Source organism: Cyanistes caeruleus, chromosome 38 (genome assembly GCF_971803275.1).
Source record: "Cyanistes caeruleus chromosome 38, bCyaCae1.hap1.1, whole genome shotgun sequence".
NCBI classification, from domain to species: Eukaryota; Metazoa; Chordata; class Aves; order Passeriformes; family Paridae; genus Cyanistes; species Cyanistes caeruleus.
Window position 1 is genome coordinate 324165 of NC_141739.1, and position 21536 is coordinate 345700.

Sequence of the window (21536 nt, forward strand, 5' to 3'; positions counted from 1 at the left end):
CCTTTTTCCTCAAATTTAACCCCAAATTTTCCACTTTTAACCCAAATTTTCCCCTTTTTCCTCAATTTTAACCCAAAATTTTCTACTTTTAACCCCAAATTTCCCCTTTTCCCCCCAAATTTCCCTTTTTCCCTCAATTTTAACCCCAAATTTCCCCTTTTTTCCCCCCCCAAACCCCCGCAAAAAAACCCAAAATTCCCAAATTTCACCCAAATTTTGCCCAATTCGGCTGGACCCCCCCCCGCCCCTCCCCCACCTGAAGCCCCCTCCCCAAATTGATTTTTTATTGGTTTTTTTTATATATATATTAAAATTATATCAAAATAAAACAGAAAGGGTTTCTTTTTTTCACCCCGAATTTCCCCTTTTTCCTCAATTTTAACCCCAAATTTCCCATTTTTCCCCAATTTTAACCCCAAATTTCCCCTTTTTCCCCAATTTTAACCCCAAATTTTCCACTTTTAACCCAAATTTCCACTTTTTCCTCAATTTTAACCCCGAATTTCCCCTTTTTCCTCAATTTTAACCCCAAATTTCCAATTTTAACCCCAAATTTTCCCCTTTTCACCAAAAATTTCTACTTTTATCCCCAAATTTTCCACTTTTAACCCCAAATTTCTCATTTTTCCCCCCCAAACCCCCGCAAAAAAACCCAAAATTCCCAAATTTCACCCAAATTTTGCCCAATTCGGCTGGACCCCCCCCGCTGCCCCTCCCCCACCTGAAGCCCCCTCCCCAAATTGGTTTTTTATTGGTTTTTTTTATATATATATTAAAAAAATATATCAAAATAAAATATAAAGGGATGATTTTTTTTTTACTTTATTTTATTTTAGTTTCTGGGGGACCCCTTGGGGACATTTGGGGACCCCTTGGGGACACCTGGGGACACCCTGGGGACACCTGGGGACATTTGGGGACATTTGGGGACATTTGGGGACCCCTTGGGGACACCCAGGGGACACCCTGGGGACACCCTGGGGACACCTGGGGGCACCTGGGGACACCTTGGGGACATTTGGGGACATTTGGGGACATTTGGGGACACCCTGGGGACACCCTGGGGACACCTGGGGACCCCTTGGGAATATTTGGGGACCCCTTGGGGACATTTGGGGACCCCTTGGGGACACCTGGGGACACCTGGGGACACCCCGGGGACACCCTGGGGACATTTGGGGTCACACCGAGGACATTTGGGGACATTTGGGGACCCCTTGGGGTCATCTTGGGGACACCCTGAGGTCACCCCGAGGACATTTGGGGTCACCCCGAGAACATTTGGGGCCATTTGAGGCCATTTGGGGACATTTGGGGCCATTTTGGGGACATTTGGGGCCATTTTGGGGACATTTGGGGACATTTTGGGGACATTTGGGGACATTTGGGGACATTTTGGGGACATTTTGGGGACATTTGGGGACGCGACACCCCCCCCCCCTTTTCCCTTTTACGACACCGCTCCCCCTCCCACCGCCGCTTTGCGACACCTGCGCTTGGCGGCCTCGCCCGGCAGCAGCGGCGGCGCTTTGCGGCCCGGCCATGGCGGAGGAAGAGCGGGCGGGGAGCGGCGGCGGCGCCGGCCCCGGGCGGCCCCCGAGCCCCGCCGAGCTCGAGCGGGCGGAGGAACTGAAGGCCCGCGCCAACGAGTTCTTCAAAGGTACCGGCGGGCAACGGGGGCTACCGGAGAGGGAGCCACGGCCAGCAACGGCGGGGAGCGGGGGGTGCCAGATAGGGAGCCGTTGGAGTTAATGGGGGCTGCCAGATTGTGAGCCGCTGAGGGCAGCGCGGGGTAACGGAGCTGCCAAATAGGGATCCATTGGAGTTAACGGGGCTGCCAGATTGTGAGCTGCGGCCGGTAACGGAGCTGCCAGATAGGGATCCATGGCCGGTAACGGGGGCTGCCAGATTGTGAGCTGCGGCCGGTAACGGAGCTGCCAGATAGGGATCCATTGGAGTTAACGGGGCTGCCAGATTGTGAGCTGCGGCCGGTAACGGAGCTGCCAGATAGGGATCCATTTGAGTTAATGGGGGCTGCCAGATTGTGAGCTGAGGCCGGTAACGGAGCTGCCAGATAGGGATCCATGGCCGGTAACGGGGGCTGCCAGATAGGGATCTATAGGGGCTGCCAGATAGGGATCCATTTGAGTTAATGGGGGCTGCCAGATAGGGATCTATAGGGGCTGCCAGATAGGGATCCATTGGAGTTAATGGGGGCTGCCAGATAGGGATCCATGGGGGTCAATGGGGGCTGCCAGATAGGGATCCATAGGGGCTGCCATATTGGGATCTATAGGGGGCAATGGGTGCTACCAGATGGGGATCTATAGGGATCTATAGGGGCTGCCAGATAGGGATCCATTGGAGTTAATGGGGGCTGCCAGATAGGGATATATAGGGGCTGCCAGATAGGGATCCATAGGGGGCAATGGGGGCTGCCAGATGGGGATCTATAGGGATCTATAGGGGCTGCCAGATAGGGATCCATTGGAGGTAATGGGGGCTGCCAGATAGGGATCCATAGGGGCTGCCATATTGGGATCTATAGGGGCTGCCAGATAGGGATCCTTTGGAGTTAATGGGGGCTGCCAGATGGGGATCTATAGGGATCTATAGGGGCTGCCAGATTGGGATCTATAGGGGGCAGTGGGGCTGTGAGATGGGGATCCATAGGGGCTGCCAAATAGGGATCTATAGGGGGCAGTGGGGCTGTGAGATGGGGATCTATAGGGATCTATGGGGATCTATAGGGATCTATAGGGGCTGCCAGATTGGGATCTATAGGGGGCAATGGTGGCTGTGAGATGGGAATCTATAGGGATCTATAGGGATCTATAGGGGCTGCCAGATTGGGATCTATAGGGTTTGGTCACTCCTGGCCTTTGGGGTCACTCCCGGCCTCATCCATGCACCCACACCTGACCTCTTCACTCCGGCCACTCCCACCATCCACCCCTTCCCTCTGACCCCCTGTGACCCCTCCATGACCCCTCCATGACCCCTCCATGACCCCATGACCCTGTGACCCCTCCATGATCCTTCCATGACCCCTCCATGACCCCATAACCCCTCCATAACCCCTCCATGACCCCATAACCCCTCCATGACCCTTCCATGACCTCTCCATGACCCCATAACCCCTCCATGACCCTTCCATGACCCCTCCATGACCCCTCCATGACCCCGTGACCCCTCCGTGACCCTTCCATGACCCCATGACCCTGTGACCCCTCCATAACCCCTCCATGACCCCTCCATGACCCCTCCATGACCCCATAACCCCTCCATGACGCCACAACCCCTCCATGACCCCTCCATCCCCATGACCCCATAACCCCTGGGTGACCCCTGGGTGACCCCTGGGTGACCTGTTGACCCCTGGGTGACCCCTGGGTGACCCGTTGACCCCCGGCTGACCCCCGAATGACCCGTTGACCCCCGGTTGACCCCTGCGTGACCCCCGGCTGACCCGTTGACCCCCGTGTGACCCCTCCGGTGACCCCTTGACCCCTCCGGTGACCCCTTGACCCCTCCGGTGAGCAGCCAAGGACTACGAGAGCGCGGTCAAGCTGTACAGCAGCGCCATCGAGCTGAACCCGGGCAGCGCGGTGTACTACGGCAACCGGAGCCTGGCCTACCTGCGCACCGAGTGCTACGGCTACGCCCTGGCCGACGCCACGCGCGCCCTGCAGCTGGACGCCAAGTACCTCAAGGGCTACTACCGGAGAGCGGCCAGCAACATGGCCCTGGGCAAGTTCAAGGCGGCCCTCAAGGACTACGAGATGGTGAGGAGGGGTCTGGGGGTCTATCCTGGGGTCTGGGGTCCATGCTGGGGTCAGTGTGTGGTCAGTGTGTCCATCCCTGGGGTCAGCAACATGGCCCTGGGCAAGTTCAAGGCGGCCCTCAAGGACTACGAGATGGTGAGGAGGGGTCTGGGGGGTCAGTGTGTCCATCCCTGGGGTCAGTGTGTCCATCCCTGTGGTCTGGGGTCCATGCTGGGGTCACTGTGTCCATCCTGGGGTCAGTGTGTCCATGCTGTGGTCAGTGTGTCCATCCTGGGGTCTGGGGTCCATGCTGGGGTCAGTGTGTCCATCCCTGGGGTCAGCAACATGGCCCTGGGCAAGTTCAAGGCGGCCCTCAAGGACTACGAGATGGTGAGGAGGGGTCTGGGGGGTCACTGTGTCCATCCTGGGGTCAGTGTGTCCATGCTGTGGTCAGTGTGGGGTCAGTGTGTCCATCCTGTGGTCAGTCAGGGTTAGATGTGGTCACTGTGTCCATCCCTGGGGTCAGTGTGTCCATCCCTGGGGTCAGTGTGTCCATCCCTGGGGTCACTGGTGCTGTCCAGCTGGACGCCAAGTACCTCAAGGGCTACTACCGCAGGGCCGCCAGCAACATGGCCCTGGGCAAGTTCAAGGCGGCCCTCAAGGACTACGAGATGGTGAGGAGGGGTCAGTGTGTCCACTCTGGGGTCTGGGGTCCATGCTGGGGTCAGTGTGTGGTCAGTGTGTCCATCCCTGGGGTCAGTGTGTCCATCCCTGGGGTCAGCAACATGGCCCTGGGCAAGTTCAAGGCGGCCCTCAAGGACTACGAGATGGTGAGGAGGGGTCAGTGTGTCCACTCTGGGGTCTGGGGTCCATGCTGGGGTCAGTGTGTGGTCAGTGTGTCCATCCCTGGGGTCAGTGTGTCCATCCCTGGGGTCAGCAACATGGCCCTGGGCAAGTTCAAGGCGGCCCTCAAGGACTACGAGATGGTGAGGAGGGGTCTGGGGGGTCACTGTGTCCATCCTGGGGTCAGTGTGTCCATCCCTGTGGTCAGTGTGTCCATCCCTGGGGTCAGTGTGTGGTCAGTGTGTCCATCCCTGGGGTCAGTGTGTGGTCAGTGTGTCCATCCTGTGGTCAGTGTGTCCATGCTGGGGTCAGTGTGTGGTCAGTGTGTCCATCCCTGGGGTCACTGTGTCCATCCCTGGGGTCAGTGTGTCCACTCTGGGGTCAGCAACATGGCCCTGGGCAAGTTCAAGGCGGCCCTCAAGGACTACGAGATGGTGAGGAGGGGTCTGGGGGATCAGGGTTTCCATCCCTGGGGTCAGTGTGGGTCAGATGTGGTCAGTGTGTCCATGCTGTGGTCACTGTGTCCATCCTGGGGTCAGTGTGTCCATCCCTGTGGTCAGTGTGTCCATCCCTGTGGTCAGTGTGTCCATGCTGGGGTCAGTGTGTGGTCAGTGTGTCCATCCCTGGGGTCACTGTGTCCACTCTGGGGTCAGCAACATGGCCCTGGGCAAGTTCAAGGCGGCCCTCAAGGACTACGAGATGGTGAGGAGGGGTCAGTGTGTCCACTCTGGGGTCTGGGGTCCATGCTGGGGTCAGTGTGTCCATCCCTGTGGTCAGTGTGTCCATGATGTGGTCAGTCACGGTTAGATGTGGTCAGTGTGTCCATCCCTGGGGTCACTGTGTCCATCCCTGTGGTCAGTGTGTCCATCCCTGGGGTCACTGTGTCCATCCCTGGGGTCAGTGTGTCCATCCTGGGGTCAGTGTGTCCATCCCTGGGGTCAGTCAGGGTTAGATGTGGTCAGTGTGTCCATCCCTGGGGTCACTGTGTCCATCCCTGGGGTCAGTGTGTCCATGCTGGGGTCAGTCAGGGTTCGGTGTGGTCACTGTGTCCATCCCTGGGGTCACTGGTGCTGTCCAGCTGGACGCCAAGTACCTCAAGGGCTACTACCGGAGAGCCGCCAGCAACATGGCCCTGGGCAAGTTCAAGGCGGCCCTCAAGGACTACGAGATGGTGAGGAGGGGTCTGGGGGTCAGTGTGTCCATCCCTGGGGTCAGTCAGGGTTAGATGTGGTCAGTGTGTCCATCCCTGGGGTCAGTGTGTGGTCAGTGTGTCCATCCCTGGGGTCAGTGTGTCCATCCCTGGGATCAGTCAGGGTTAGATGTGGTCAGTGTGTCCATCCCTGTGGTCACTGTGTCCATCCCTGGGGTCACTGGTGCTGTCCAGCTGGACGCCAAGTACCTCAAGGGCTACTACCGGAGAGCGGCCAGCAACATGGCCCTGGGCAAGTTCAAGGCGGCCCTCAAGGACTACGAGATGGTGAGGAGGGGTCTGGGGGTCTATCCTGGGGTCTGGGGTCCATGCTGGGGTCAGTGTGTCCATGCTGGGGTCACTGTGTCCACTCTGGGGTCAGCAACATGGCCCTGGGCAAGTTCAAGGCGGCCCTCAAGGACTACGAGATGGTGAGGAGGGGTCACTGTGTCCATCCCTGGGGTCAGTGTGTCCATGCTGTGGTCAGTGTGTCCATGCTGTGGTCACTGTGTCCATCCCTGGGGTCAGTGTGTCCATCCCTGTGGTCACTGTGTCCATCCCTGTGGTCACTGTGTCCATCCTGGGGTCACTGGAGGCTTAAGAACATTCCATGTCCCCAAGGAATGTCCCCAGGCCCTGAGGGGTGTCCCAGGTGTGTCCCAGCAGTGTCCCCAAGCCTTGAGGGGTGTCTCAGGGTGTCCCAATGATGTCCCCAGGTGTGTCCCCAGGCCCTGAGGTGTCCCAGGAGTGTCCCAGGTGTGTCCCAGGGTGTCCCCAGGCCCTGAGGTGTCCCAGGTGTGTCCCAGGTGTGTCCCCAGGCCCTGAGGTGTCCCAGGTGTGTCCCAGGTGTGTCCCCAGGCCCTGAGGTGTGTCCCCTCCCTGTCCCCTGTCAGGTGGTGAAGGTGAGGCCCCAGGACAAGGACGCCCGGCTCAAGTTCCAGGAGTGTCCCCAAGCCCTGAGGGGTGTCCCAGGGTGTCCCCAGGCCCTGAGGGGTGTCCCAGGGTGTCCCAATGATGTCCCCAGGTGTGTCCCCTCACCCTCAGGTGTCCCCTGTCCCCAGGTGGTGAAGGTGAGGCCGCAGGACAAGGACGCCCGGCTCAGGTTCAGGAGTTTCCAGCAGTGTCCCCAGGCTCTGAGGGGTGTCCCAATGATGTCCCCAGGTGTGTCCCCAGGCCCTGAGGTGTGTCCCCAGGTGTGTCCCCAGGCCCTGAGGTGTTCCAGGTGTGTCCCAGGTGTGTCCCCAGGCCCTGAGGTGTGTCCCCTCGCTGTCCCCAGGTGGTGAAGGTGAGGCCCCAGGACAAGGACGCCCGGCTCAGGTTCAGGAGTTTCCAGGAGTGTCCCCAGGCTCTGAGGGGTGTCCCAATGATGTCCCCAGGTGTGTCCCCAGGCCCTGAGGTGTCCCCTGTCCCCTGTCCCCAGGTGGTGAAGGTGAGGCTGCAGGACAAGGACGCCCGGCTCAAGTTCCAGGAGTGTCCCCAAGCCCTGAGGGGTGTCCCAGGGTGTCCCAATGATGTCCCCAGGTGTGTCCCCAGGCCCTGAGGTGTCCCCTGTCCCCAGGCCCTCAGGTGTCCCCTGTCAGGTGGTGAAGGTGAGGCCCCAGGACAAGGACGCTCAGCTCAGGTTCAGGAGTGTCCCCTCACCCTGAGGGGTGTCCCAGGGTGTCCCAATGATGTCCCCAGGTGTGTCCCCAGGCCCTGAGGTGTTCCAGGTGTGTCCCAGGTGTGTCCCCAGGCCCTGAGGTGTGTCCCAGGTGTGTCCCAGGTGTGTCCCCAGGCCCTGAGGTGTGTCCCCTCGCTGTCCCCAGGTGGTGAAGGTGAGGCCCCAGGACAAGGACGCCCGGCTCAGGTTCAGGAGTTTCCAGGAGTGTCCCCAGGCTCTGAGGGGTGTCCCAATGATGTCCCCAGGTGTGTCCCCAGGCCCTCAGGTGTCCCCTGTCCCCTGTCCCCAGGTGGTGAAGGTGAGGCCGCAGGACAAGGACGCCCGGCTCAAGTTCCAGGAGTGTCCCCTCACCCTGAGGGGTGTCCCAGGGTGTCCCAATGATGTCCCCAGGTGTGTCCCCTCACCCTCAGGTGTCCCCTGTCCCCTGTCCCCAGGTGGTGAAGGTGAGGCCGCAGGACAAGGACGCCCGGCTCAAGTTCCAGGAGTGTCCCCAAGCCCTGAGGGGTGTCCCAGGTGTGTCCCCAGGCCCTCAGGTGTGTCCCCTCCCTGTCCCCTGTCCCCAGGTGGTGAAGGTGAGGCCCCAGGACAAGGACGCCCGGCTCAAGTTCCAGGAGTGTCACCGCATGGTCAAGCAGAAGGCGTTCGAGCGAGCCATCGCCAGCGACGAGCACAAACGCTCCGTGGTCGACTCGCTGGACATCGAGAGCATGAGTGAGACCCCTCCCCAGCCCGCCAGGGGGGTCCCGGGGGGAATGGGGGTCACTGGGAGGAGATGGGGGTCACCGGGAGGGGCTGGGGTCACTGGGAGGAGATGGGGGTCACCAGGAGGGTCCCTGGGAGGGGCTGGGGGTCACTGGGAGGGTCCCGGGGGTCACCAGGAGGGGCTGGGGGTCACCGGGAGGGGCTGGGGGTCACCAGGAGGGTCCTTGAGGTCACCAGGAGGGTCCCTGGGGTCACCAGGAGGGGCTGGGGGTCACCAGGAGGGGCTGGGGGTCACCGGGAGGGTCCCTGGGGTCACCAGGAGGGGCTGGGGTCACCAGGAGGAGATGGGGGTCACCAGGAGGGGCTGGGGGTCACCGGGAGGGTCCCTGGGGTCACCGGGAGGGGCTGGGGGTCACCAGGAGCATCACCAGGAGGGTCTCAGGGGGGTCCCAGGGGGTCCCAGGAGGTTTTTGGGGGGTCCCAGGGGGGTCTCACACCCCTCTCACGCCCCCCCAGCCATCGAGGATGAGTACAGTGGTCCCAAGCTGGAGGAAGGCAAGGTCACCTTGTCCTTCATGGAGTGACCCCAGGGGGTTCCTGGGGGTTTTTGGGGGGTCCCTGGGGGTCTCAGGGGGTTTTTGGGGGGTCCCAGGGGGGTCTCACACCCCTCTCACGCCCCCCCAGCCATCGAGGATGAGTACAGTGGTCCCAAGCTGGAGGAAGGCAAGGTCACCTTGTCCTTCATGGAGTGACCCCAGGGGGGTCCCAGGGGGTTTTTGGGGGGTCTCAGGGGGTCCCAGGGGGTCCCAGGGGGTCTCAGGGGGTCCCAGGGGGGTCTCACACCCCTCTCACGCCCCCCCAGCCATCGAGGATGAGTACAGTGGTCCCAAGCTGGAGGAAGGCAAGGTCACCTTGTCCTTCATGGAGTGACCCCAGGGGGTTCCTGGGGGTTTTTGGGGGGTCTCAGGGGGTTTTTGGGGGGTCCCAGGGGGGTCTCAGGGGGTCTCAGGGGGGTCTCACACCCCTCTCACCCCCCCCAGCCATCGAGGATGAGTACAGTGGTCCCAAGCTGGAGGAAGGCAAGGTCACCTTGTCCTTCATGAAGTGACCCTGGGGGGGTCCCAGGGGGTTTTGGGGGTCCCAGGGGGTCTCAGGGGGTCCCTGGGGATTTTGGGGGGTCCCAGGGGGGTCTCACACCCCTCTCACGCCCCCCCAGCCATCGAGGATGAGTACAGTGGTCCCAAGCTGGAGGAAGGCAAGGTCACCTTGTCCTTCATGGAGTGACCCCTGGGGGTTCCTGGGGGTTTTTGGGGGGTCCCAGGGGGTCCCAGGGGGTTTTGGGGGGTCCCAGGGGGGTCTCAGGGGGTCTCAGGGGGGTCTCACACCCCTCTCACCCCCCCCAGCCATCGAGGATGAGTACAGTGGTCCCAAGCTGGAGGAAGGCAAGGTCACCTTGTCCTTCATGGAGTGACCCTGGGGGTTCCTGGGGGTTTTTGGGGGGTCCCAGGGGGTTTTGGGGGGTCCCTGGGGGTCTCAGGGGGTTTTTGGGGGGTCCCACACCCCTCTCACGCCCCCCCAGCCATCGAGGATGAGTACAGTGGTCCCAAGCTGGAGGAAGGCAAGGTCACCTTGTCCTTCATGGAGTGACCCCAGGGGGTTCCTGGGGGTTTTTGGGGGGTCCCTGGGGGTCCCAGGAGGTTTTTGGGGGGTCCCAGGGGGGTCTCACACCCCTCTCACACCCCCCCAGCCATCGAGGATGAGTACAGTGGTCCCAAGCTGGAGGAAGGCAAGGTCACCTTGTCCTTCATGAAGGAGCTGATGCAGTGGTACAAGGAGCAGAAGAAGCTGCACAGGAAATGCGCTTATCAGGTGGGAAAAAATGATATAAAACGAGCCCAAAATGAGCCAAAAACGAGCCAAAAATGAGCCCAAAATGAGCCAAAAATGAGGCAAAAACGAGCCCAAAATGAGCCAAAAATGAGCCAAAAATGAGGCAAAAATGAGCCAAAAACGAGCCAAAATGAGCCCAAAATGAGCCAAAAACGAGCCAAAAGTGAGCCAAAAACGAGCCAAAAATGAGCCCAAAATGAGCCCAAAATGAGCCAAAAACGAGCCAAAAGTGAGCCAAAAACGAGCCAAAAATGAGCCCAAAGTGAGCCAAAAGCGAGCCAAAAATGAGGCAAAAATGAGCCCAAAATGAGCCAAAAATGAGCCCAAAGTGAGCCAAAAATGAGCCCAAAATGAGCCCAAAATGAGCCAAAAACGAGCCCAAAATGAGCCAAAAATGAGCCAAAAACGAGCCAAAAATGAGCCAAAAATGAGCCCAAAGTGAGCCAAAAATGAGGCAAAAAGAGCCCAAAATGAGCCCAAAATGAGGCAAAAATGAGCCCAAAATGAGCCAAAATGAGCCCAAAATGAGCCCAAAATGAGCCAAAAATGAGCCCAGTGAGCCAAAAATGAGCCAAAAATGAGCCCAAAATGAGCCAAAAATGAGCCCAAAATGAGCCAAAAACGAGCCCAAAATGAGCCCAAAGTGAGCCAAAAATGAGCCCAAAATGAGCCAAAAATGAGCCAAAAATGAGCCCAAAATGATTTAAAATCCCCCAAAAAATCCCCCCAAAAAAAGAAACCCCCCAAAAACCCCAAAATCCCCCCCAAAAATGCCCTCTGTGACCCCCCCCTGCCCCCTCCCCACAGATCCTGGTGCAGGTGAAGGAGGTGCTGGCCAAGCTGCCCACCCTGGTGGAGACCACCCTGAAGGAGGTGAGGGGCTTTAATTAGGGGTTAATTAATTAGGGGTTCATTAGGGGTTCATTAGGGGATCATTTGGGGTAATTTGGGGTTATTTTGGGGTTAATTTGGGTTAATTTGGGGTTAATTTTGGGTTAATTTGTGTTGGATTTTGGGTTAATTTGAGGTTGATTTTGGGTTAATTTGGGGTTGATTTGGGGTTAATTAATTAGGGGTTCATTAGGGGATCATTTGGGGTAATTTGGGGTTAATTTGGGGTAATTTGGGGTTAATTTGGGGTTAATTTTGGGTTAATTTGTGTTGGATTTTGGGTTAATTTGGGGTTGATTTTGGGCCAATTTGGGGTTGATTTTGGGTTAATTAATTAGGGGTTCATTAGGGGATCATTTGGGGTAATTTGGGGTTAATTTGTGTTGGATTTTGGGTTAATTTTTGTTGGATTTGGGGTTAATTTGGGGTTGATTTTGGGTTAATTTGGGGTTAATTTTGGGTTAATTTTGTGTTGGATTTTGGGTTGATTTTGGGCCAATTTGGGGCTGATTTGGGTCAGATTTTGGAGTTGATTTTGGGGTTGATTTTGGGTGAATTTTGTGTTGATTTGGGTCAGATTTTGGGTTAATTTGGGGTGAATTTTGTGTTGATTTGGGACAGATTTTGGGTTGATTTGGGGTTGATTTGGGACAGATTTTGGGGTTGATTTTGGGTTGATTTGGGGTGAATTTTGGGTTGATTTTGGGTTGATTTGGGATCAGATTTTTGGGTTGTTTTGGGGTGAATTTTGTGTTGATTTGGGACAGATTTTGGGTTGATTTGGGGTTGTTTTGGGGTGAATTTTGGGTTGTTTTGGGGTGAATTTTGTGTTGATTTGGGACAGATTTGGGGTGAATTTTGGGTTGATTTTGGGTTGATTTGGGGTTGATTTTGGGGTCCCCAGACAGAGAAGGTGACGGTGTGCGGCGACACCCACGGACAGTTCTACGTGGATTTTGGGGTTGATTTTGGGGTGAATTTTGGGTTGTTTTGGGGTGAATTTTGTGTTGATTTGGGACAGATTTGGGATGAATTTTGGGTTGATTTGGGTTGATTTTGGGGTGATTTTGGGGTCCCCAGACAGAGAAGGTGACGGTGTGCGGCGACACCCACGGACAGTTCTACCTGGATTTGGGGGTTGATTTTGGGGTGAATTTTGGGTTGATTTGGGACAGATTTGGGACAGATTTGGGACAGATTTGGGGTGAATTTTGTGTTGATTTGGGACAGATTTTGGGTTGATTTGGGGTGATTTTGGGGTCCCCAGACAGAGAAGGTGACGGTGTGCGGCGACACCCACGGACAGTTCTACGACCTCCTGAACATCTTCGAGCTCAACGGGCTCCCCTCCGAGTCCAACCCTTACGTATCCACCCCCAGCGAGCCTTGGGGACACCCTGGGGACACCTTGGGGACGTTTTGGGGCCGTTTCTGGGGGTTTTTAGTCCTCAACCGCTGTCAGATTTTCAACGGGGACTTCGTGGACCGCGGCTCCTTCTCGGTCGAGGTCATCCTGACGCTCTTCGGCTTCAAGCTGCTCTACCCCGACCACTTCCACCTGCTCCGAGGTAATTCCAGAAGGTTCCAGAGCCCTGGGGGAGGCTTTGGGGACCCCCTCGGGGGGTGGTTTTGGTGTCCCCACCTTTGTGTCACCTTGGTGTCACCTTGGTGTCGGCGTGGATCACTATGTGGCAGCGCCTGGTGTGGCGGGTGGATCACTTTTTGGCAGGTCTTGGGCGGGGGTGGGCGGGGTTTGTCGCCTTGGGGTTGGGGACACTCCTGTGTCCTTGGGGACATCCCTGACCCCTTTGGGGACATCTCTGACCCCTCTGGGGACATCCCTGACCCCTCTGGGGACATCTCTGACCCCTTTGGGGACATCCCTGACCCCTTTGGGGACATCCCTGACCCCTCTGGGGACATTCCTGTGTCCTTGAGGACACTCCTGTGTCCTTGGGGATATCCCTGACCCCTCTGGGGACATCCCTGACCTCTCTGGGGACACTCCTGTGTCCTTGGGGACATTCCTGTGTCCTTGGGGACATCCCTGACCCCTTTGGGGACATCTCTGACCCCTTTGGGGACATCCCTGACCCCTCTGGGGACATTCCTGTGTCCTTGGGGACATCCCTGTGTCCTTGGGGACATCTCTGACCCCTTTGGGGACATCTCTGACCCCTCTGGGGACATTCCTGTGTCCCTGGGGACATCCCTGACCCCTTTGGGGACATCCCTGACCCCTCTGGGGACATCTCTGACCCCTCTGGGGACATTCCTGTGTCCTTGGGGACATCCCTGACCCCTTTGGGGACATCTCTGACCCCTTTGGGGACATCCCTGACCCCTCTGGGGACATTCCTGTGTCCTTGGGGACATCCCTGACCCCTCTGGGGACATTCCTGTGTCCTTGGGGACATCCCTGACCCCTTTGGGGACATCTCTGACCCCTTTGGGGACATCCCTGACCCCTCTGGGGACATTCCTGTGTCCTTGGGGACACTCCTGTGTCCTTGGGGACATCCCTGACCCCTTTGGGGACATCTCTGACCCCTCTGGGGACACTCCTGTGTCCTTGGGGACATTCCTGTGTCCTTGGGGACATCCCTGACCCCTTTGGGGACACTCCTGTGTCCTTGGGGACATCCCTGACCCCTCTGGGGACATCTCTGACCCCTTTGGGGACATCTCTGACCCCTCTGGGGACATTCCTGTGTCCTTGGGGACATCTCTGACCCCTCTGGGGACATCTCTGACCCCTTTGGGGACATTCCTGTGTTCTTGGGGACATCCTTGACCTCTCTGGGGACATCCCTGCACCTTTGGGGACATCAGTGTCCCCAGACCCTCCCCGTGTCCCCAGTCCCCAGCTGTCCCCAGCTGTCCCAGTGTCCCCAGGTGTGTCCCCAGGGTGTCCCCAGTGTCCCCCCCATGTCCCCAGTGTCCCCAGACCCCCCAGTGTCTCGTGTCCCCAGCTGTCCCAGTGTCCCCAGCTGTCCCCAGTGTCCCCCCCATGTCCCCAGTGTCCCCAGGGTGTCCCCAAGGTGTCCCCAGCTGTGTCCCCATGTCCCCGTGTCCCCGCAGGGAACCACGAGACGGACACCATGAACCAGATGTACGGCCATGTCCCCAGGGTGTCCCCATGTCCCCAGGGTGTCCCCAGCTGTCCTCAGGGTGTCCCCATGTCCCCAGGGTGTCCCCATGTCCCCAGGCTGTCCCCAGCTGTCCCCATGTCCCCATGTCCCCGCAGGGAACCACGAGACGGACACCATGAACCAGATGTACGGCCATGTCCCCAGGCTGTCCCCATGTCCCCAGGGTGTCCCCATGTCCCCAGGGTGTCCCCGTGTCCCCGCAGGGAACCACGAGACGGACACCATGAACCAGATGTACGGCCATGTCCCCAGTGTCCCCAGGGTGTCCCCAGGGTGTCCCCAGCTGTGTCCCCGTGTCCCCACAGGGAACCACGAGACGGACACCATGAACCAGATGTACGGCCATGTCCCCAGGGTGTCCCCATGTCCCCAGCTGTCCCCATGTCCCCATGTCCCCAGCTGTGTCCCCATGTCCCCGTGTCCCCACAGGGAACCACGAGACGGACACCATGAACCAGATGTACGGCCATGTCCCCAGGGTGTCCCCAGCTGTCCCCATGTCCCCATGTCCCCGCAGGGAACCACGAGACGGACACCATGAACCAGATGTACGGCCATGTCCCCAGGCTGTCCCCAGCTGTCCCCAGCTGTGTCCCCGTGTCCCCACAGGGAACCACGAGACGGACACCATGAACCAGATGTACAGCCATGTCCCCAGGGTGTCCCCATGTCCCCAGGGTGTCCCCAGGGTGTCCCCATGTCCCCAGGGTGTCCCCAGCTGTCCCCATGTCCCCGTGTCCCCACAGGGAACCACGAGACGGACACCATGAACCAGATGTACGGCCATGTCCCCAGGGTGTCCCCAGCTGTCCCCATGTCCCCGTGTCCCCACAGGGAACCACGAGACGGACACCATGAACCAGATGTACGGCCATGTCCCCAGGGTGTCCCCATGTCCCCAGGGTGTCCCCATGTCCCCAGCTGTCCCCATGTCCCCATGTCCCCACAGGGAACCACGAGACGGACACCATGAACCAGATGTACGGCCATGTCCCCAGGGTGTCCCCCGGTGTCCCCATGTCCCCGTGTCCCCACAGGGAACCACGAGACGGACACCATGAACCAGATGTACGGCCATGTCCCCAGGGTGTCCCCATGTCCCCAGCTGTGTCCCCATGTCCCCGCAGGGAACCACGAGACGGACACCATGAACCAGATGTACGGCTTCGAGGGCGAGGTGAAGGCCAAGTACACGGCGCAGATGTTCGCGCTCTTCTCCGAGGTCTTCGAGTGGCTCCCGCTGGCCCAGTGCATCAACGGCAAAGTGCTGGTCAGGGGACACCGGGGGACACCGCAGGGGACAGCGCGGGGACACTGCTGGGGACACTGCTGGGGACATGGGGACACTGCTGGGGACACTGCTGGGGACACTGCTGGGGACACTGCGGGGACACTGCTGGGGACACTGCTGGGGACACTGCTGGGGACACTGCTGGGGACATGGGGACACTGCTGGGGACACTGCTGGGGACACTGCTGGGGACACCGCAGGGACACAGCTGGGGACACTGCTGGGGACACCGTGGGGGACACCACAGGGGACACTGCTGGGGACACTGCTGGGGACAGCGGGGACAGCATGGGGGCAGCGCGGGGACACCGGGGACACTGCTGGGGACACTGCTGGGGACACTGCTGGGGACATGGGGACACTGCTGGGGACACCGCAGGGACACCGTGGGGGACACCACAGGGGACATGGGGACACTGCTGGGGACACGGGGACACTGCGGGGACACCACAGGGGACACGGGGACAGCACAGGGGACACCGCAGGGGACACCAGGGGGGACATGGGGACAGCGCCAGGGACAGTGTGGGGACACGGGGACACTGCCAGGGACACGGGGACAGCGGGGACATGGGGACACGGGGACACAGGGACAGTGGGGACAGCGGGGACACAGGGACAGCATGGGGACAGCGGGGACAGTGTGGGGACAGTGTGGGGACAGCACAGGGACACTGCCGGGGACAGCGGTGGGGACACGGGGACACCGCAGGGGCCAGCAGGGAGGGGATGGGGACAGCGGGAGGGGATGGGGACACCGTGGGGACACCGTGGGGACACCATGGGGACACCATGGGGACACTGTGGGGACACCATGGGGACACCGTGGGGACAGCGCGGGGACAGCGGTCACTGGGGATCACAATCTGGCAGCGCCCATAGACTGGCATGGCTCCCTTTTTGGCAGCACCCGCAAAATGGGGGGGTTTTGACCCCCCCCGATGTCCCCACTGTCCCCAGTGTCCCCAGTGTCCCCAATATCCCCAATGTCCCCAGTGTCCCCAGTGTCCCCAATGTCCCCACTGTCCCCAGTGTCCCCAGTGTCCCCAATGTCCCCCCCATGTCCCCAATGTCCCCCCCATGTCCCCAATGTCCCCGATGTCCCCAATGTCCCCAATGTCCCCCCAATGTCCCCAATGTCCCCAATCCCCCCAATGTCCCCAATGTCCCCAATACCCCCAATGTCCCCAGTGTCCCCAGTGTCCCCGATGTCCCCGATGTCCCCGATGTCCCCGATGTCCCCGATGTCCCCAATGTCCCCGATGTCCCCAATGTCCCCAATCCCCATAATGTCCCCAATGTCCCCAATGTCCCCAATGTCCCCAATGTCCCCCCAGATCATGCACGGGGGTCTCTTCAGCGAGGACGGCGTCACCCTCGATGACATCCGCAAGATCGAGCGGAACCGGCAGCCCCCGGACTCAGGTGGGACCCCTCCCCAAAATGTCCCCAAAGTGTCCCCAAAGTGTCCCCAAGGTGTCCCCAAGGTGTCCCCAAGGGGAGGGGCTGAGCTGTGGCCCCACCCCCCCACCAATGTCCCCTCCCCCAGGGCCGATGTGTGACCTGCTGTGGTCGGACCCCCAACCCCAGGTGAGCCGTGACCCCCAAATGTCCCCAAATGTCCCCAAATGTCCCCAAATGTCCCCAAATCCTGTCCCTGAGGTCCTGCCGGTGTCCCCTGCCCTGTCCCCCATCTCCTGGGGGTGTCCCCAAATGTCCCCAAATCCTGGGGGTGTGTCCAAGGTCCTGGGGATGTCCCCAATGTCCCCCCAATGTCCCCAATGTCCCCAATCCCCCCAATGTCCCCGATGTCCCCAATGTCCCCGATGTCCCCAATGTCCCCGATGTCCCCAATGTCCCCGATGTCCCCGATGTCCCCGATGTCCCCGATGTCCCCAATGATGTCCCCAGAATGGCCGCTCGGTCAGCAAGCGGGGGGTCAGCTGCCAGTTTGGCCCCGATGTCACCAATGTCCCTGATGTCCCCAATCCCCCCAATGTCCCCGATGTCCCCAATGTCCCCAATGTCCCCAATGTCCCCAGAACGGCCGCTCGGTCAGCAAGCGCGGGGTCAGCTGCCAGTTTGGCCCCGATGTCACCAATGTCCCCAATGTCCCCAATGTCCCCGATGTCCCCAATGATGTCCCCAGAACGGCCGCTCGGTCAGCAAGCGCGGGGTCAGCTGCCAGTTTGGCCCCGATGTCCCCAATGTCCCCAATGTCCCCAATGTCCCCGATGTCACCAATGTCCCCAATGTCCCCAATGTCCCCAATGATGTCCCCAGAACGGCCGCTCGGTCAGCAAGCGCGGGGTCAGCTGCCAGTTTGGCCCCGATGTCACCAATGATGTCCCCAATGTCCCCAATGTCCCCAATGATGTCCCCAGAACGGCCGCTCGGTCAGCAAGCGCGGGGTCAGCTGCCAGTTTGGCCCCGATGTCACCAATGTCCCCAATGTCCCCAATGCCCCCAATGTCCCCCCAATGTCCCCAATGTCCCCGATGTCACCAATGTCCCCAATGTCCCCAATGATGTCCCCAATGTCCCCAGAACGGCCGCTCGGTCAGCAAGCGCGGGGTCAGCTGCCAGTTTGGCCCCGATGTCACCAAGCGCTTCCTGGAGCGGAACCACCTGGAGCTGATCATCCGCAGCCACGAGGTCAAGCCCGAGGGCTACGAGGTGGCCCACGATGGCCGCTGTGTCACCGTCTTCTCCGCCCCCAACTACTGGTGAGGGACACCGGGGGACACTTGGGGACGCGGCCGTGGTCCCCTGGGTGTCACCTCGGTCGCCTGGGCCGCGTTGTCCCCGCGGTTTTGTCCCCAAGTGTCCCCAGATGTCCTCAAGTGTCCCCAGATGTCCCATCCCTGGTGGTTCCTCAGCCTTGGTGGCCCATGAGGGTTGTGCTGTGATGTCCCCAGGTGTCCCCCAGGTGTCCCCAGGTGTCCCCAAGTGTCCCAAGGTGTCCCCAAGTGTCCCCAAGTGTTCCCAGATGTCCCCAAGTGTCCCCCAGGTGTCCCCAGGTGTCCCATCCCTGGTGGTTCCTCAGCTTTGGTGGCCCACAGGGTTGTGCTGTGATGTCCCCAAGTGTCCCCCAGGTGTCCCCAGGTGTCCCCAATGTCCCCCAATGTCCCCCAATGTCCCCCCAATGTCTCCCAATGTCCCCCAATGTCCCCCAATGTCCCCAATGTCCCCCATGTCCCCTGCAGTGACCAGATGGGCAACAAGGGCTCCTACATCCACCTGCGGGGCAGCGACCTCCGCCCCGACTTCCACCAGTTCACAGCAGTGGTGAGTCTGGGGGCTTCGGGACCCCCAAAATCCAACCCGGGGGCCCCAAAATCCAACCCGGGGACCCCAAAATCCAACCCGGGGACCCCAAAAACCCCCCAGGGACCCCCAAAATCCAACCTGGGGACCCCAAAAATCCCCCCAGGGACCCCAAAATCCAACCTGGGGACCCCAAAAACCCCCCAGGGACCCCAAAAACCCCCCGGGGACCCCCAAAATCCAACCCGGGGACCCCAAAAATCCCCCCAGGGACCCCAAAATCCAACCCGGGGACCCCAAAAACCCCCAGGGACCCCCAAAAATCCTGGGAGGTCTCAAATTTATGGGGAGGGGTCCCAGGGGTTTTTTGGGGGGGATCCCAGGGGTTTTTTGGGGAGGGGTCTCAGGGGTTTTTTGGGGAGGGGTCTCAGGGTTTTTTGGGGAGGGGTCTCAGGGTTTTTTGGGGGGGGTCCCAGGGGTTTTTGGGGAGGGGTTTCAGGGTTTTTTGGGGGGGGTCCCAGGGGTTTTTTGGGGAGGGGTCTCAGGGGTTTTTGGGGAGGGGTCTCAGGGGTTTTTGGGAGGGGTCTCAGGGGTTTTTTTGGGGGGGGTCTCAGGGTTTTTTGGGGGGGGTCCCAGGGGTTTTTTGGGGAGGGGTCCCAGGGGTTTTTGGGGAGGGGTCTCAGGGTTTTTGGGGAGGGGTCTCAGGGGTTTTTCTGGGGGGGTCCCAGGGGTTTTTGGGGGGAATTTTTGGGGTCTCACCTTTATGGGGAGGGGTCCCAGGGGTTTTTGGGAGGGGTCTCAGGGGTTTTTTTGGGGGGGTCCCAGGGGTTTTTGGGGAGGGGTCTCAGGGGTTTTTTTGGGGGGGTCCCAGGGGTTTTTGGGGTGGGGTCTCAGGGGTTTTTTGGGGAGGGGTCTCAGGGGTTTTTTGGGGGGGGTCCCAGGGGTTTTTGGGGAGGGTCCCAGGGGTTTTTGGGGAGGGTCCCAGGGGTTTTTCTGGGGGGGTCCCAGGGGTTTTTTGGGGAGGGTCCCAGGGGTTTTTGGGGAGGGTCCCAGGGGTTTTTCTGGGGGGGGTCCCAGGGGTTTTTGGGGGGATTTTTTGGGGTCTCACCTTTATGGGGAGGGGTCCCAGGGGTTTTTGGGGGGGGTCCCAGGGGTTTTTCTGGGGGGGTCCCAGGGGTTTTTGGGGAGGGGTCTCAGGGGTTTTTGGGGAGGGGTCTCAGGGGTTTTTTGGGGGGGTCCCAGGGGTTTTTGGGGGGATTTTTTGGGGTCTCACCTTTATGGGGAGGGGTCCCAGGGGTTTTTGGGGAGGGGTTTCAGGGTTTTTTGGGGGGGGTCCCAGGGGTTTTTTGAGGGGGGGTCTCAGGGTTTTTCTGGGGGGGTCCCAGGGGTATTTTGGGGAGGGGTCTCAGGGGTTTTTCTGGGGGAGTCCCAGGGGTTTTTGGGGAGGGGTCTCAGGGTTTTTTGGGGGGGGTCCCAGGGGTTTTTTGGGGGGGGTCCCAGGGGTTTTTGGGGGGGTCCCAGGGGTTTTTTGGGGAGGGGTCCCAGGGTTTTTCTGGGGGGGTCCCAGGGGTTTTTGGGGGGATTTTTTGGGGTCTCACCTTTATGGGGACCAATCCCAGGGGGGTTTTTTTTTTGTTGTTTTTTTTTTGGGGAGGGGGGCTCCGCTGTAAATTAGGGGTGGGGGAGGGGGAGTTCGAGGGACCCCCCAAACCCCCCCCAAACCCCCCCTGACCCCCCCTGACCCCCCCCTTTTCCCCCTCCCCAGCCTCACCCCAACGTCAAGCCCATGATGTACGCGAACACCCTCCTGCAGCTGGGCATGATGTGACGCCCCCCTCCCCAAATAAAGACCCCGACCCCTCCCCAGGACCCCCCAGGGGGGTTTTAATATTATTGCAAAGATTGTATTTATTCCCCTCCCCCACCCACCCCAGCGCTCCCAGTTTGGGGGGGGGGGTGGGGGAGGGGTGGGGGTGGGGGGGGGGGGTGGGGGCGGCACCTCCCGGGGTTTTGGGGAGGGGGTTTTGGGGGGGTGGGGGAGGGGCTGGGAATTGGGGAGGGGGGGGGAGGGGAGGGGTCCCCTCTGATGGAGCTGCCCCTCCCCCACCCCACCCCCAGCAATAGGTGGGGGGGAGGGGGTTGGGTGCCGCCCCTCCCCCCACCCCGACCCCCACCCCCAACCCCCACCCCCTCCCCCCCCCCCCCCCCGCCGTGCGGTTTTACCATCTCTGTAATTAATTAATCACGTTCAATAAAAGTTAATTAAAAGCCGTTAAGGGTTGAGGTTAAGGGGGGGCCTTCAATGGGGACCCCCAAAATTCATCCAGAGACCCCCAAAATTCACCCAGAGACCCCCAAAATTCACCCAGGGACCCCCAAAATTCATTCAGGGACCCCCAAAATTCATCCAGGGACCCCCAAAGTTCATTCAGGGACCCCCAAAATTCACCCAGAGACCCCCAAAATTTATCCAGGGACCCCCAAAATTCATCCAGAGACCCCAAAATTCATCCAGGGACCCCCAAAATTCACCCAGAGACCCCAAAATTCATCCAGGGACCCCCAAAATTTATTCAGGGACCCCCAAAATTCATCCAGAGACCCCAAAATTCATCCAGGGACCCCCAAAATTTATTCAGGGACCCCCAAAATTCATCCAGAGACCCCAAAATTCATCCAGAGACCCCAGCCAATAGGAGAGCGGAGCGCCTCTGCCAATCACGCCCCTCAGCCAATAGGAGAGCGGAGCGCCTCTGCCAGTCACGCCGCTCAGCCAATAGGAGAGCGGAGCGCTTCTGCTGGTCCCGCCCCCGCCCGCGATCGGCGGTCGGGTCCGAAAGCGCTCGGAATGATCCCGAATTTCATCGGAATTACCCCAAAATTCTAT

General features: G+C 59.8%; 1 protein-coding gene and 1 long non-coding RNA gene across 2 annotated transcripts; both read left to right on the plus strand.

Moving 5' to 3' along the window:
- The first annotated feature begins 1507 nt into the window (after positions 1 to 1507).
- PPP5C (protein phosphatase 5 catalytic subunit) lies at positions 1508 to 20540 on the plus strand. Its single transcript, XM_086872088.1, has 13 exons — positions 1508 to 1660; positions 3544 to 3785; positions 8020 to 8167; positions 9906 to 10027; positions 10856 to 10921; positions 12207 to 12305; positions 12402 to 12507; positions 15219 to 15361; positions 16720 to 16807; positions 16932 to 16972; positions 17930 to 18108; positions 18589 to 18670; positions 20415 to 20540. Exons 1-13 carry the CDS (start codon positions 1543 to 1545, stop codon positions 20475 to 20477), a joined length of 1497 nt encoding a protein of 498 aa, XP_086728214.1. The 5' UTR covers positions 1508 to 1542; the 3' UTR covers positions 20478 to 20540.
- Positions 5815 to 7948, plus strand: LOC147647391 (uncharacterized). The gene is made up of 3 exons (XR_015281586.1): positions 5815 to 6084; positions 7746 to 7846; positions 7891 to 7948. It is a non-coding gene; the product is annotated as an uncharacterized LOC147647391 (long non-coding RNA).
- Positions 20541 to 21536: the final 996 nt, after the last annotated feature.

Excerpts from the sequence above, each read along its gene's own strand:
- PPP5C (XM_086872088.1), top strand. The coding sequence starts at position 1,543 with ATGGCGGAGGAAGAGCGGGCGGGGAGCGGCGGCGGCGCCGGCCCCGGG. Across the intron at positions 1,661-3,543 it reads CGCCAACGAGTTCTTCAAAG|CCAAGGACTACGAGAGCGCG; the intron begins GTACCGGCGGGC and ends TCCGGTGAGCAG. Across the intron at positions 16,973-17,929 it reads GGTCGGACCCCCAACCCCAG|AACGGCCGCTCGGTCAGCAA; the intron begins GTGAGCCGTGAC and ends CAATGTCCCCAG.